Here is a 15,956-nt window from a genome sequence, read left to right as displayed (position 1 = left end):
CTAATCTGATATGAAGTTGAACATGAATCACCTGATAAATATGCACAAGCAGGTGAATTTCGATACATAAATTTGATTTATTAGTAAACAAAGACGATTATATTCACAAAGAATCTCGAAAAATTCAAACAATGGATATCCCAAAAGAAACATGAAACAAATTTTCCTCATTTAACCTCAAGTTGAAAGAAAAAAAAAGAACGCAACTAGTAGAGCCTAAAAAGTGTCGATAAACAACAGTGAAAATCTTCGACGAACGAAAATACTGTACTTAAAAGACAAGGAAAATGGAGCATGCTTCAAATGCCCATTTCATGCTAGAAGAACCTGACAGTGCACAATGTGACTCTTCAACCCACTTCGTCCGGCTATACTCGACCATAAATTTGTGAAAAGATTCCGAGCATGCCCTTTAGCGAAAATATTTTCCCAAATATCCGGATTACTCTCCGTTCGTTTATCAGGTTTTGTGACGTTAACCATACTGATGCTTAAATTGTTACGCATGATGCAAAGCTTACCATTAAGAGGAACAAGAGCAGCAGCCTCCAAAGCACGCGAGTTGCCAAGGTGGAGCTTGCTATCTATAAATCTATTCCAAGACTTTGTTGCTTCGTCATATACTCGAAGCTTACACCCGTCCCGGCAGTCAAGAGCATAAAGCTTCCCATTCAAAGAGATACTCGGGTTGCGCCACCCAGCAATCATCCCATCATTGATCGGAGTCCATATATTGGCTTCTGGAATATAGGCTTCGCTCAATACCTCCCGGTGAGCTCCGAGTCCTTTTAAATACCATTTTCCGTCGTACACAACGCCAATAAATGGCACCATTCCTGTACTCATGTCAGCTACAAAACTCCAGCGATTTCTATTGGGATCGTAAACTTCAGCTGAACGAAGAGTTCTATGGATCCCATCACATTCTCCCCCGGCTACATAAAGACAGTTATTAATGACACAAGAACCAGAGAAATGCCGTTTACGAAGCATGTCCGGTGCCCTGTGCCATTTATTTGTTCGAGCGCTGTAAAATATTACCCGTCTCATAGATCCCTTTAATGGATCTTTTCCTCCAAATAAGTAGAGGAGGCAACCGCTAAGGACAGCACAACCAAATCCAATGGCTGAACTGTATTCCGCGGGAACAGGTGGGAGTGGCTGCCACAGTTGGTATATTGGGTCAAAGGCATGCCATGAAATCCGTCCATCGCGATCTCTTTTTACAACATACACCCACTCTTCGGCCATACTGAGACTCTTTCGGAGAGAATAAAAAAAGTTCCCAGAAAGCAAGTTGTACCATCTCTTGCAAACTAGACGAAGCTTATTATGTTCGACACGAGGGACACGGATTAGACAAGCAATTGCAAGATCGTCAGGAAGTCCAGGCAGGAGAGGTGGCTGCACTCTCCTCTCCCTACAGGAACTTCTTGTTTTATGTGCTCGAGGATTAATATCTGGTTGGATACAAAGCTTTGCTCCTGGGACAAATTTTCTTGCTCCAGCAACTGTTTTCAGACCTGATTCAACCTTGCAATAGCATGATACAGAATCAACCTGTAAAATATCCCAGGTTATGATATAAAGTTATACATACCCAGACTTTATGGAAGATTAATGACACGAAATACAGAGGCTACAAGCAACTAGACGATTCATCCATCGTTTTACTTCCTCTTACTCTATATAATTCCAGATCTTCGTATACCATGCTGTACACAGTTTTGGCCCGTAATTTATATCAAAAAGTTTAGGCAAAGCAGGAATCGTTTTATTATTAGTTGTTCATCATAATCAGTTAATGTCCTTGAGTAATTGAGTTGAAGATGGGATGTCAATCACATGCTGCCTACACGTCTGCTGCTAATAAAAATTTTCACCCAGCAATAAGCACAATAACCAATTTGGAGTTCATTCAAGAATTGTGCAATAATTAGTTCAAGAATTGCCAACACCTATTATTTGCTGTATGTTTCTCATTAACTTCAAACTCCACAACATAATTCTAGCAGGAAAATCAGGGTAATTCTAATGAATTCAATCAAACGGCACTAGGGAATTTCTTTTTGTAATCCAAGATCTGTTCTTTTGTCATGCATTTGGAACTTAGATCATAGAGTTTGCCTAATTAACACTTGTGGTCTCACCTAGTTTGTGTGCAAAACCTATATTCCTACTGAGTAACTGTGACATATAAGTTCATTCTTTTCTCTGTTTTCTTTCTTATTTTTAAGTTTTTAGTTCTATTTAGCTTAGTGCCTTTTTTCCTCCAAAAATATTAGCTATTAATCTTGTAACAACACCTATATTAGAACCCATGGCCTAACCGTGAGTAAAATGGCACTTCCTGTGCAAGAAAGTAGGCAGGGAGCCAGAACTTCACTATGTTATGGACTAAATCCTAATCCCTATTCTCGAGAGAAATAATAATTATTAAGCAATCACTTAACGAGCAAGCACACACAAGTTTATAATGTTTCACTCTTAAAATGAGAGCCAATTCCATTTGCTGCTACAGGTTTTCACTATATTGGAGAAGAAGTAAACGAATTTTCTTCACCCCTCTGTCAGTCAAAAATAGCCCCTCTTATTAGTCCTTTGTGCAGTAGGAATACTAAAGTGATCTAACGCGTATAGGAATGCCAATAGACTATATTAATAGAAATCACCTCGCATGTTACCATCCCCGTCCACCTTACTGCACGAAGGTTAGTCTTGGATCTAGGAAGTGTACATAGTATGATTAAGCTCCTCACAATCTGTCATGATGGGCATGAGGTAATTCAAATTTTGCAAAGAATAATTCAAGATGTGAAGTTCTCAAGAAACAGCCACACTTTGTTTAACACGATGTGTTGAAAAGAGAAGAATAAAGGAGCACATTTGGAGGGGCTGAAGTAGAAGCAAATAGAAAGAAACCAGAACTTATCGAAAGATTTAGAAAGAGAGTAAAAACTAAAACATGCCCATTAAAATAAACTGAGGTATCTACCGATGACTAATTTTTGTACAAAAAGGATGTGTTGACTAAATCTTAACACTTTAACAAGCAGAAACCAGGCCCATAGAAAATATCCAGTTAAACCAGACACACAACTGCGATTAGCGTCTTGCGCTTAAGCCTTACTAACAACGACAACTACTATACCTTATTTCAATAAATTTGGGGTCGAGTACATGATTCCCCATCTACTACTTCGTTCAATCCATAACTATATCTACTAGAAAATTCAATAGACTCTTTTTTCCATTGGTATCTTATCATTCATGTAAATGGTAGTTTTTTAAAGCTTACGCAAGATATGCTCCATTGAATGAGGCAAGTATAACCAATCAATAAAACTCAAATAAGGGACTGTCAAATTTTTAATTGGCTCTAAAAAGCCTACTGCATTCAATTTGAGTCGAAATAGTTTTGAAACACCGATGATGACCTCCCACCATCCCCATTCTCACTCCGCCACGACCTCACTTTGCTAATGTTAAGTGGCAGCCTACGCTACATATACAAGTTAACAATCGAAATAATTGCACTCATAACATTGTCCACAAAATCAAACCTACATCAAAGGAGGAATAGTAAATCCTTACGTCCCATTATAGACATATAGTATATGTTTGGCATTGGAAAAAACTGGACAATTTAATGAATAAGATTGTAGTGTCCTCTCTTCTTTAACACTGTCTAGTGGAATCTAATAATTCTTACCAAGTATGCTAATAATATCTTCCTATGGTAAATATACTGTATTTTATTCATCCAAAACAGATAAGAAAGAGACCATGTATGAAGACTCATCTCAACTAATAAAATTGCTTTGACAAGAGTAATGATATTGAGAGTTCAAACTTCAAAGTCAAAAAACAAAACAAAAACAAAATGATTACCATTAAAGATTGTACCTTCAACAGAACATTTACCCAGTATCTTCAAAAACTATGAAAATAGAAACCATAATTCAGAATTCAAGAAAAAATATGCAAAATAAATGCTCCTAAAACACCAAGAAATATTGCACAAAAACTGCACATTTATCAAAAAAAAAAATCATTTGGGCATCTCCAAAAGCTCATGAATTGAAGAAATTAACCGCTGAAAAAGGTCAAAGATCAGGCAAAACTCACTAGTGGAGCTTGAACTCTGAAACCCCTGTTTGCATATGAAGACCTCTCAATATTTTGCTCCATAAATATCAAGAATGTCTTATCATATACATATAAATCAAATTTGCACCTTTTCTTGAAACTCAGATCAAGAAACTCAAGCTAAAAATCTTGAAATCTAAAGGAAAAGAATAATTGGTTTAAATAAAAATATTTGAGTTCAAATATAGGGCAAAGTAAATTTTCAAGCCCCCATATGGAAACAAGAAACAGGTAGCAAAATTTTTTGTTACTGACATGTATATATACACACAGATACCAACAGTAGATTTGTTTGATTGTTTCTCTAATATAAATTTAAGGCTAAATGGCTATCACAAATTAGGGGTGTTTGATAGTCATTTTTATGTAAAAATATATTTTATAATAGTAAATTTATGTAAAATATGTGATTGAAAAATAAGGAAAATTTTTTGATTTACGTGTAATATTATTTTAATAAAAAATGTGTAGTTAAAAAAAAGAAAAAGAAAAATATATTTTGAAAAAAATGGCTACCAAACGGTATCTAGATAATTAATGCATTAAATTGTTTAATATAATTATGTAATCTGCGAAAAAGACAATTTCGAGTCTAGTTGCAGACAAGAAACCTCAATTTTTTCAATGTTTGCATTGATTAACTGGGCCCAGATGCGTGTGAAAGAGATAGAAGGGTATTCTTTTTTCATTTTATTTTTTTTGGGTCTAAAATTAATTAAATCTTTTTTAATATTGTGATTGTTATGAAATATGTTACAGTTAAATGTTTCTAGAATAACAATTATATTTATTGTAGAAGTTATAAATATTTTGTAAATCCATTTCTAAGTATTATGCATGTAAGTCGTAAATTATTCCTATTTCTTGTGTTTGTTGCTTCTAGGCCGTTAGTGTTTTAATGTTTGTTGTAACGGTATTATCGAACTTTCTACTAAATTATCATTAGCTTATTTTTTAATTATTTAAAAAATATTACTCAGCCCTGTTTGTCATCGATTTTCTCTCATTCTTTTCCATTATTTTTTCCATAATATTCATTTTTAACCACATATTCTTCATTAAAATAATTTTACACGTAAACAAAAAAAATTTCCTTTTTTTTTAACCGCATATTTTAACATTAATCACTATTTCATAATACATTCTTTCCAAATAATGGGTGACAAAAACTCCCTCGTATTGCAATATTTGTAATAAGATATTAGGTTGATATGTCAAATCAAACGGGGTAAAAGAATAGTATTTAGATTTATAATGGGGGATAGTGTTTTTTGGAAAAATGAATGGTTATAAAAGAATGAAAAGTTTTTGATTTACGTGAAATATTATTTTATTATAGATTGTGTAATTGAAAATATGAAAAATAAAATTTTAAATTAAATTGATGGATTTTAAAGGAGGCCAAACGGGGGTTGTCCATTGGAAAACCTTTTTGTTTGCACAACAGTATTGTAGGGACCAATTTACATATCTTAATAAATAATTATGCCGGCAAATAATCTTTGTTTTGTTATTTAATTACTTTATTATGAAAATCATTACACTTAATTTAAATATAAATTTATTATATTTTAGTTGCTTACATAAAAAAAAAAAAAAAATGCTACATTACATCATTGTAATTATTGATATCAATTACACATTTTTGGTCAATCTCGTCCATCCGCATAAGGGATAATTGTTTACAAATAGATCATAATTTATGTACCAAAACTAGAGTACAATACACATAGTCATACATTTTTTTTGTCGATAGCCTTGACCAATTAATTGAATATTGATAATACGTATTTGATAAACACTTTTCAATAACATCACAACGTATTAACAGTACCAACGAGACCCGGGAAGGAAATTGGATTATGAATTAGAAAAATTTGCAGCCTCTTGAATTGACTATCATCTTCTCGATATATCAAATTTTGTGATAAGATGAGTCTACTTCAAAATAAAGGTGAATAAAGTACATGCAACTAATGAAAGTTGCAGATTATAAAGAGAAAAAAAATAGAATGCATATTGAGAGTAAACATATTTTGTACTTTTCATATAGTGATATTACAAATACCATTTTTGTTTAATGGAAACTATTCATTAGTGAAAAAAAAGGTTAAACCCTAACCTTAAGGGTCCCCCATCACCCTTACCCTGGAGAATCGTGAGGGAGGTAAATCGCAGGTTATGCCTCCAAGGGTACAGGGTGGAAGGCTGCTTGTACACTTGCATTTAGCCAAGAGCCAAATCCATATTTCAGGATTCGAACCCTTGACGCAGCAGCCTCAAGCAAAATTGAATTTCTCCACCCTCCCCTTTTACCACTTGGAGATGTGCCCTGGGGGCAAACTATTCATTAGTGATTAATATAGTAGAAGGTCAAAGAAATCCTTTGCTTTCATAGTATTATGTGGTGTGTTAAGAAAATATTGTACCCATGGTCCCTAATTTAATCTTAAATTTGTATTTAGGTCAATTTAGTTTTTTTCGACAAACAATCTTTTAACTTTAAGCTTTTGTACCAAGTAGATCACCATAGATAACTCCATCCAATATTGCCATGACAAGTTCCATCAAAGACAATATGCAAATAACTAAATATCTCGTTTCTATATCAATTCACACTTTTAGGCAAAATGATTTAATATGATACTGGAGCTCCTAAAAAGACGAGTTCAAGTATGTTACTACACATTTATATAAAAAACTATGGTGTTAGCCCGTAAACGAATTTAGTTTGTTTGTCAAGGGGACATATTAAAAACATATACATAAAGTAATAAAAATGACATAATTATAACATATTCAAGATAAAAATAAAAATAAAAATAGAAATAACTAGAACATTGCTCCGCTGTACTCTTCTTTTCAAGTCAAATATGCATGCAATATAAAATATTTCGTATCAACAAAACACATAAAATATAAATCAATAATGTTAAAATCACGTGCAATACACGCATTTCGAACTAGTTTATTAAAAGTACAATCAATTATAGTTAACTGAAGTAGATTAGCAGCTGATTTAAGACATGACATCAAGTTTTAGGACTCTTATAATTATATGATGTGAGTTCTTGTACCCACGACATAAATTATTGCATCTTAACAATTTTCTTCCCTTATCTTCTTTTGGAGTCAATTATTATTTTATTTAAAAAACTAAATTATATAGTATACACCACACAAAATGACCCCCCTTTTTGGGGAAATCAAAATGATTTTAATTATAAATCCTAGAAGATGCATATAATTTCAAAGACACTATACAATCCCGTAAAAGTATTGACTATCGACTAATAGATCAAAATGAAGAAAATAGATTTAAGTAGTTAAACCAATGCTCATTTGCTAGGCTTTTACTTACTATACAAGAATTGTACGAAAAAAGCTCTTTTAATCCAGCAAAGCACTTATAAAAAATTATCCAAGCAAGTTCAAAAACTTCTTAACATCAAAAACAACTTTTGACTTTTCAAAAACTTTGCCAAAACAGACCCTTCAATCTCATTAAAAATAAAACTTAATCTGATGTTGATACCTACACCTCAAATTCATGGGTCAAAAAGATAACAATATAATTGCAAGATTTTCCACAACTGAACATTCATACTCAGCAAACTTAAACAGATTCTCTGTAACTAATCCACTGGAAAATTGTTAATTGTATACTGAAATGACCTATTGCAAAATAACAATTAAGTTAAGATAGAAAATAGGCAATTACACATGTACAAGTCAAGATGATATATTATAAATATTGTACGATTTGGATCCATTCAACTGGGGATAAACTAAGCTCTTGACTTTTCATCCATCTCCAAAATATAAGAAAAAAAAAATTAAGGAGAAAATGAATACCATGAAGAATCTTTACCCTAATTCTAGAATATCACAATTTACAACAGCACCACAAGATAACAATCTGCAAAAGAAATTACATCCAAAAACCAGTGAGATGTACAACTAGAATGCCCTTCAATACATTCCACAAAGACAAAGGTTATTTCGCCTACGCTCGTCAGCATTTTCACATCTCAAATCATATAACCACTGCAATATCTAACCCCCACCAAACCCACCTCAGATTGAATGACTTTTTCAAGTACAGCCGAACAACTTCAATACGAATAAAGGAATTGGAAAGGTTTGATTACCTCGAGCTAAAAAACGACAAGTTTGCTAACATGACCAATATTTGCAGTAGTCAGGTATGAAAATGTAAGGTTGTTAGTCCCATGCACTAGTCATGACAGGGCCATAAGCTTCACCATATGCATTGGAAACATCATTAAAAGTTACACAATTCAACCCAAACTACACCTGAAGGGGGGGGGGGGGGGTTGAATAGGTGTTTGCACGGAATTTAAGCAAATTCAATAAACAATTGCAACAAGTTACAATTATTAATTAGTCCAATCCAATTCACATGCAATCTACCCTATGTTTATTACCATAGTATAATAAGTTGTTGGAAGTAAAGAACACAGAAAATTTTATGACAGAGAAACCCCAACTGGGTAAAATCTCTGATCATAAGCCAGTATGCATCCACTATAAACGGACACAACTTATACAGTATAGCCAAGCTCGAACAACACAAGTACTTTCCGACCTCATGTACTACAATTCCCAAAGTCCTCTTGGATTGCGTGCACCTGCACCAACTATAGACTTTTGATCTCGTCTATCTCCTATGGATTCTTCGAGAACTCTTTGGTCTCCAACAACCAGAACTCCGTTCCCCTTCTTTGATCTTTCACCTCTGCCAGATTCTCTAAAAGTTTTTGGTTTTGGTGTTTGAATTTCCAGTATTAATGTTTTTCTATCACCAAAATCAATGGAGGATGGATTGTATGTTTTTGAAGAGTGCAAGTGTGTTTTTACAATGAGTAATCCCAGTTTTTTTGTGAAACGACGCAGGTATTTTATGTGAGGGACGTTTTGGGTAGTTTGGACTTGTTAAAACTCTTGAAAATCGCAAAGTAGGTTTTACGAGAAACACTAGCACTCGAGCGACCGTCCAACGAATAGCTAGCAATGGCCTTTCGCTCGAGCGAGGCCTTGGCAAAAAGCTAGAGACATCCATTCTGTTTTTGCTGCTCGAGTAGTGTATTGGCGAGAAGCAGGCAAAAATGTTGCGATTCTTCTTTCCTTGTTTCGAAGTTTAACCCTAACCTACCAACCACTTTTACAGAATTGCACCAAACTCCTCAACTTTTACACTTTTTCACTTTGACCCTTTTTGTTCACGGAATTGCTAATTACAATTAAACCTAACAGTCATAACTATAGTTGACATTGCGGTTACCATAGTAGTTTCATACCGCCTTTATTCAAAGATTCATCTCTTCGAAAATCACGACCGCCATATCGTCTTCCCCTATGACGAATTTTCCGATAGGAAGATTGATTTGAGCTACAAATTGAGATAGCCAAGCAAGTCCTGATTTGCTTCTTGCATCGAATCGGCTAATGCCCTAGCTAACGAGGCATTACTCTCTTTAAAGAAGGCAGTTGCCAATAGGGGTGGCGTGGGGGACGGTTCAGTTCGGTTATCTTTAGAACCGAACCGAACCAAAATTTTCGGGTATTTAGTAAATGGAACCGTCGGGTCCAAATATAATTATAGAACCGTTCGGGTTCGGTTCTATACTATAATTAAATTTTTTAACATTTATAACAACATTATATAAATACAACTAATGATACATTCAATGATTTTGGAATGTCATAGACTAATAGACTACCTTATTCAAATGATCGCTACGGTCAAAGTTTCGGTCGGCAGAGGTCGCAGCTTCAATCGGAGGTCACAGCATTAGCCGACGATTGTATAGGTTTTGGAATGTCAGCGAGACTAGGAGAGTGAGTGCGAGAGTCGAGACAACGTTATGCACTTTAGTGTAGGTGTTTAGAGTTATTTAGTGGATTGGATCTTGTTGAGTTAAGAAATGAAACAATAAAATGGGTAATGTGGCCAAAAATTAAAAAATTAGAAATGAAACAAATTATTGGGCCAAAAATTTAGATTTAGAAATTGTTAATTTATTAATTTGTTTAGAAAAAATTAAAATTAAAATATTTTGATTTTTCAATATAAAAAAAATTAGAAAGATTCGATTCTTATTCGATTTTTCGGTTATTGGTCTAGAACCGAGAACCGAACCGTACCCGTCAATTCTCAATTCAGATACTCGTTCGGGTATTTAATTTGACAAGAATCCTCGGGTTCGGGTTCGGGTTCGGGTTCGGTCGGTTCGGATCGGAAGATTTGCCCAGCCCTAATTGCCAACCTTGTTTTACCAGCACGACCAGTGCGTTTTATACAATGGATGTAATTGTCAATGTCATTAGGAAGATCAAACTTCACAACGGGTGCAACATGGGGATATCAAGACCGTGAGCTGCCACATCTGTTGCGACCAAAATTGGAGTTTTCCACTTCCGAATGATCTCAAAACATGTTCTCGCTCCTACATCCATTCCATGTAAACCAAAAGACTTGTATTAAAAATTGTAGTGTGAAATCACTTATAAAACAGGAAAAAATAATTTGAATATACTCGATGTACTAGGGAACCAAAAAAATGGAGGCGAAAGAACTAGGAAAAGGAAGCAAGAGAAAGGAGGAGGAAGTAACCTTAAAAGCTCACAGCATAAAACCCCAAGGAAAAACTGTTAAATAAGCTTTGCTATGGGAGACATGCGACAATTTGGCCAAAAATTATTTAATAATTTAAAATAATACCTATCAAACATCTAAAATAAATTTATAGGAATTTTATACATTTTTTCAAACTTTCAAATAAAAGGATAAGTTTCAAATGTAAATACTAAATGAAAAAATAGATAGAAATTTTTGAAAGTTTTCCTTTGCTCAAAGCTTCAGGCGGTCGTTTTGAATCTAAGACATATGAAGGAAGGAATCAGCCTTTAAGCTTTAACTTGAAAGAATTGTTAAAAAAAATAATAATAATAAAATAAAAATAATGATAATAAAATTAAAGATAATAATGTGGCGTTTCTGTGGCGATGCCTTGGCGCCGCCTACACTTTTTAGAACATTGCTCCCATATGCAAATTTATTTTTAGACTTTAATTTAAAATCCTATTTTAAAATTGAGAAAAAAATTCAATTAAAAGATATTAATTACAATAGTTCAAGTTTGAAAAGTGTATATAAATGAATTTTAAATTATAATTAGATAAAAAATAAGTGTTCAATAAGTGAATAATACTTGTAAGATCTCTCAAAATGTATGAATAAAAAGTAACATGAATGTTTAAAAATTGAAGCCAAACGTCTTAATATCATAAGATATTTCTCAACAAATCTATTTAGGTATGGAGTAATTCACATCACTTTAATATGGGAGAGACTGACTTTCCAGCATCCAATGTGCCCATTTAGTACAATTAATGTTTTCGTAAAATCACAATAGTATTACATTTAGCACTCAACATCACGTTGTAATAAGCAAGAAAAATTATAAATTCTGTGTCTATTCTTTGATCCTTGTAAAAAAGTGTAGACGGTTCAATGATCGTGGTAGGCTTCATACTGAATGAATAGCATTGCATCATCTAAATTTTTCTTGCACCTGTAGAGAAAATCAAGGCATGAGTCAATCGCTGTCATTCTTTTATCAAGTTCAGCTTCCTTAAAACTCTATCAGACGCCCAAAAAAAGTAGCAGCACTGTATATCAAACTGAATCCTGTGCTCCAGCATTTAGAGCAACAAAATGGTATGTGAAGCATGGAAGCCGGAAAACATAAAGTACTTTTTTGAAACACATTGTTGAACACGACTAGAGATCATAGTAAACAACATCTTTTAACTTATATCTAATATTTTAGGCCAGTTTGGCAAGGCTTTTGAAAAGTCAAAAGCTACTTTTGAGACGAAAAAATTGCTTTTTAATCTATTTAAATAATTTTCTGGAAACGCTTTATCTGGTTACAAAAATTTTTAGAGTAAGCTTTTCTACAAGAAGCAGAAACCCTGCCAAACGGGTTCTTAATATAGTTCAATACTATCCATTCTACCCGAGAAAAGAAACTAGACATGTAAATTCGACACAAATGAATGGATCCATGGAGGAGACGATGCTCTCTCTAGTTCAATATTAGGAGCTTTTATGTCTTGTACAGGTTTTGTGATGCCTGAACTTAGAGCATATACTAGGAAAAAGACTACATCCTGGTTTCTTTAGTCTAGAAGCTTCTACGAATGATATCACTACTTACTGCCATGTCTCAAATGCATACCTCAAATATTCTTCCAATTCTTTACGCAAAAAAATAAAAATAAAAATTTGATCAGACAATTATGTCAAACCTGAATGCAGAAGAAACACAAGATAGTAATCAGAATTAAAGTCAAATCAATTTTAAGATTCTGACAGACTATCTATAAAATGAACTTCCTGGGATACCCTTCTTGATACAAACAACATAGGTTTCTCATTATACGATGCCCAACTTGAGATGTGTTGGCTGTGGAAGGGCTCACATCTGATCAGAGACCTTACAATTTCTTTCCTCCCCGAACCCCCATCGAGGAAAGGAAAAATAGAAGTGCAGCTTTATTTGTATTCAACATGTCATCTAAAAGCTCGAGTTATTAAATAGGGAACACATAATTGTATCTAAATTTAGTTTTCATCATACTCGTTCACATTCAGATCTGATTAATCTTTAATTAAAAGTCCAGCATATGCACACTTTTCATTAATGGGTGACCGCTTACCGCAAGACTTGAATTCAAGTATACTCTAGCACTTTGTTTAACCACATCATATACACTGTTAGAGAGGGGACACACTTATTTTAATTTAATCTTCAACTTAATCATATACATTCACATTTCATCTTCTTTCCTATAACTAAACTTGTGTTTTCCAACTATGGGTAAGGTGGATTAAATATTATAAATAACTAGAACAAGCTCCTCCCGATGGGTTTCTTTTGAAAGAGTCAATTTCTTCTTTTCCATGTTGACATAGCATAAGAGTAAAATAAAGTGTTTAGATTATTGAACACCTGAAACAATAAAATGAGAGAAGTTTTTAACTCAAAATATCTACAACAAACAAGACCATAGGATTTATAAAAAGTAAATAGCCTATATTCAAACTACAAACTAGTCGAAAGACAACCTATCTTATTCTTCTCCCGTTTGTTACTCCTATGACAAGGAATTTCATTACCTTAGGACAGCTAAAGTTATTGCCACTGCTTACCAGGTTTCCATTCAAAGCAGCTAACACTTCTCCTTTTGACCTTCTAGCACAGGGTAGGTGTCAGTAACTCTAACTGTTGTAAGGTAGCGAAATTCCTTGTTGCACCGTAAAGGACAGCATCCCATGTCCAATAGCATTATCCACCAGAACATCGATCGCCAAAAGAGGAAAATCATCTTTTGGACTTTCCTTGTTTAGACTTGGACTCACGGAATGCACATGATTTTGTAGGAGTTGTGCTGTGAGTATTATAGATATTTACCATGTCAAGCAACCTTCAGTCATATGATTTCACCATTGACATAATAATACATCTGGAGAAGAAGACCCGAAACGATAATATTAATTTCTAAACTGCCCTCAATTTTTGGATTCAAAATTACAGCTACATTTCCATTACTTTCAAGATATGCACCGGTTTCGATACATTTTTGAGAATTTAAGACCTCATTAAATCCATGGAGTCGATACGCAATACACTTAATAATAGTATCAATGTTTGAAAATCAAGATCTTGTTGAATAAGTCTGCTAATGAATGGTGGAAGTAGTACCTTCACTAATCCTCTACTAACTCAATAACTCGAAACTCCTAACCCCACTTGGCTTTTTAAAAAAATTATAGAAAATGTAAAATCATGTATCCAAGTCAGTTCATGACAATTGCCAACTCATGATCTATAACAAAATCATCCCAACAAAATTGATCAAATAATTAACAAATTAAGCAGGAATATGATCATCTTAGCCAGTTGATTGTTCGAGTGTGTGGAATTTAATCATACATTACTCTTATCCCCTCTTCTGTGAATCCACCTGAGCAATAAGGTCAAAGAGGTTGGTAGGCCCCAATTCTTTAGGGTTTTGTAGTCATAGCTCTCGAGACTAATCTTTTATTCAGAAGTATATTGGACATCCAAAATTGTATTAGAACCGCGCACTTTATAATTGTTTGCCTCAATCACTCACTATGTAATCTCACCCCTCTCAGTCTGTGTTTGCAAAACGACACATTAAAAGATTAGGACAACTTAGTAAAAGTATAAACACATGAATCCAAAATACAAAAATAACTCGTGAACACAATCCATAATCCAAAACCATGAAAAATTAACCAGAAATATCAGCAGACAATTAAATTATTCAACCTGATAACATTATCAATCCAAGAACTTTTTCAAATCCAATCATCAAACAAAAAAGCATTTGTTTATGTACGCAATCACACATTGTAAGCCCTAAAGACTCAATTCTTAAGCCAATTCAAGAATAAAGACTGCAACTTTTACCTCAACTCAAATCGATGCTTCCAGATAAGAGAAAGAATCTTGAATCCCTTTAACCTTGCAAGTTGGGATAGTCTCAAATTCGTCCGCCGGCAGTTTCTGCGAAAGAGCACCCACATAAAATTCAATCATCCCATTCTCTTCGTCAACATCAATCCCAGTAACAGAAACCCATAAGAAGAATTTCTTAGCCTGAATCCCAGAAACTTCAGAAACTTTCCCAAATCCCAGTTTCCCTTTAATGATTCTATCATAGTACACAGATTGACCATTGAAATTAACATAACATGGGTGTGAACTGAGCTCAATGGTGAAGGAACTGTCAACGGTGGAGAGAGTATAGGACTTGATGTTTTGTGGGAGAAGACCCTTTGGGAGATTGTATAATGGGAGGAGGTCATGGACATCTGTGGCTGAAAAAGAGATGACGGTTAGAGAGAGAACGCAGAGACAGAAAATTGCTAGCTTTTCCATTGATAATACACTGGAAGATGTATGTATGTATATCTGTTTATATAGTAGGAACTAGGAAGAGAGGTAGAGTCAATGATTGGTGAGCTAATAGACGTAGAGAATACTAATGGTTATTGGTTAGTAGTTGGTATGGTGGTATGGTGTCTTCTTTTGGTTCAGACATGATTGCACTACGGGTCCCCAATTTATTGCTCGTTATTAAGTAAGTCATTAACATTTAAAGAGGAGTACAAGTTTGTTCAGAAAAGACGAGAGACTTTATTCATTTTGCAGTATTTGCGACATATTTACATTTTTATTGAAAATTTAAAGATTTACTTGCTTCATTTTTGAAGATGGGGACCAACTTACAAATGAATGAGGCAATACATTGGAGTCCAACAATGAAATTTTTCTTTGATTTGTGATACAGTTATCTCCGTTTGGGGAGTATTAGTAGAGATGAAATAGAACACAAAGTAGTATATTTAGGGGGTATTTCATAGGATTTCAAGTCTAATAAAAATAATTTATTATATTCATACCATATTTTAATTACAACAAAAATTCTCCATTTTTTTTGTCTCATTTTTACACTTGTAACTCCATTTTTTTTTCATCATGCATATTCTTACTTTAAACCTTCAATTAATTTAACTTTATTCTATCAATACGCAGACTCAGCCCCGTTTGGCACTCATTTCATTGCATTTCATTTTTTTCTCTCCTATTTTCAAACATATAATCTTTCATAAAATAATTTACACGTAAGTCGAAATTCTTTCATTCTTTTTCAACCACTTATTTAAAATAAAAATAAAAAACACT

At 33.8% G+C, this 15,956-nt stretch overlaps 2 protein-coding genes across 4 annotated transcripts; both read right to left on the bottom strand.

Annotated features, from left to right (window-relative positions):
- Positions 1–53: 53 nt before the first annotated feature.
- LOC111393805 (F-box/kelch-repeat protein At1g55270-like) lies at positions 54–4,424 on the bottom strand. Of its 3 annotated transcripts, none has more exons than XM_023019515.1 (3): positions 4,129–4,424; positions 2,673–2,762; positions 54–1,560 (listed from the first exon to the last, which is right to left on the bottom strand). In XM_023019515.1, exons 1-3 carry the CDS (start codon positions 4,189–4,191, stop codon positions 313–315), a joined length of 1,401 nt encoding a protein of 466 aa, XP_022875283.1. In that variant the 5' UTR covers positions 4,192–4,424; the 3' UTR covers positions 54–312. The 3 variants fall into 3 exon arrangements, with proteins under 3 accessions (XP_022875283.1, XP_022875285.1, XP_022875284.1); XM_023019517.1 differs by having other exon boundaries at positions 2,673–3,940; positions 4,129–4,216; XM_023019516.1 differs by lacking the exon at positions 2,673–2,762 and having other exon boundaries at positions 4,129–4,419.
- Positions 4,425–11,455: 7,031 nt separating this feature from the next.
- LOC111393804 lies at positions 11,456–15,236 on the bottom strand. Its single transcript, XM_023019514.1, has 2 exons — positions 14,679–15,236; positions 11,456–11,747 (listed from the first exon to the last, which is right to left on the bottom strand). The coding sequence occupies exon 1, from the start codon at positions 15,147–15,149 to the stop codon at positions 14,685–14,687; it is 465 nt and encodes a 154-aa protein (XP_022875282.1). The 5' UTR covers positions 15,150–15,236; the 3' UTR covers positions 11,456–11,747; positions 14,679–14,684.
- Between the last annotated feature and the right edge of the window lie 720 nt (positions 15,237–15,956).

The sequence above is a fragment of the Olea europaea genome, chromosome 4 (assembly GCF_002742605.1).
Source record: "Olea europaea var. sylvestris chromosome 4, O_europaea_v1, whole genome shotgun sequence".
Lineage (NCBI taxonomy): Eukaryota > Viridiplantae > Streptophyta > Magnoliopsida > Lamiales > Oleaceae > Olea > Olea europaea.
Note: the sequence above shows the minus strand (reverse complement) of the source record. Positions and strands in the feature narration are given on the sequence as shown.

What these genes read in the sequence shown, in the direction of transcription:
- LOC111393805 (XM_023019515.1), bottom strand. Translation starts at nt 4,191, where the DNA reads ATGGAGCAAAATATTGAGAGGTCTTCATATGCAAACAGGGGTTTCAGA. An exon ending in TCAGAGTTCAAGCTCCACTA is followed by an intron (nt 2,763 to 4,128) that starts GTGAGTTTTGCC and finishes CCATCATGACAG; the next exon opens with ATTGTGAGGAGCTTAATCAT. An exon ending in CGGGGATGGTAACATGCGAG is followed by an intron (nt 1,561 to 2,672) that starts GTGATTTCTATT and finishes GATATTTTACAG; the next exon opens with GTTGATTCTGTATCATGCTA.
- LOC111393804 (XM_023019514.1), bottom strand. Translation starts at nt 15,149, where the DNA reads ATGGAAAAGCTAGCAATTTTCTGTCTCTGCGTTCTCTCTCTAACCGTC.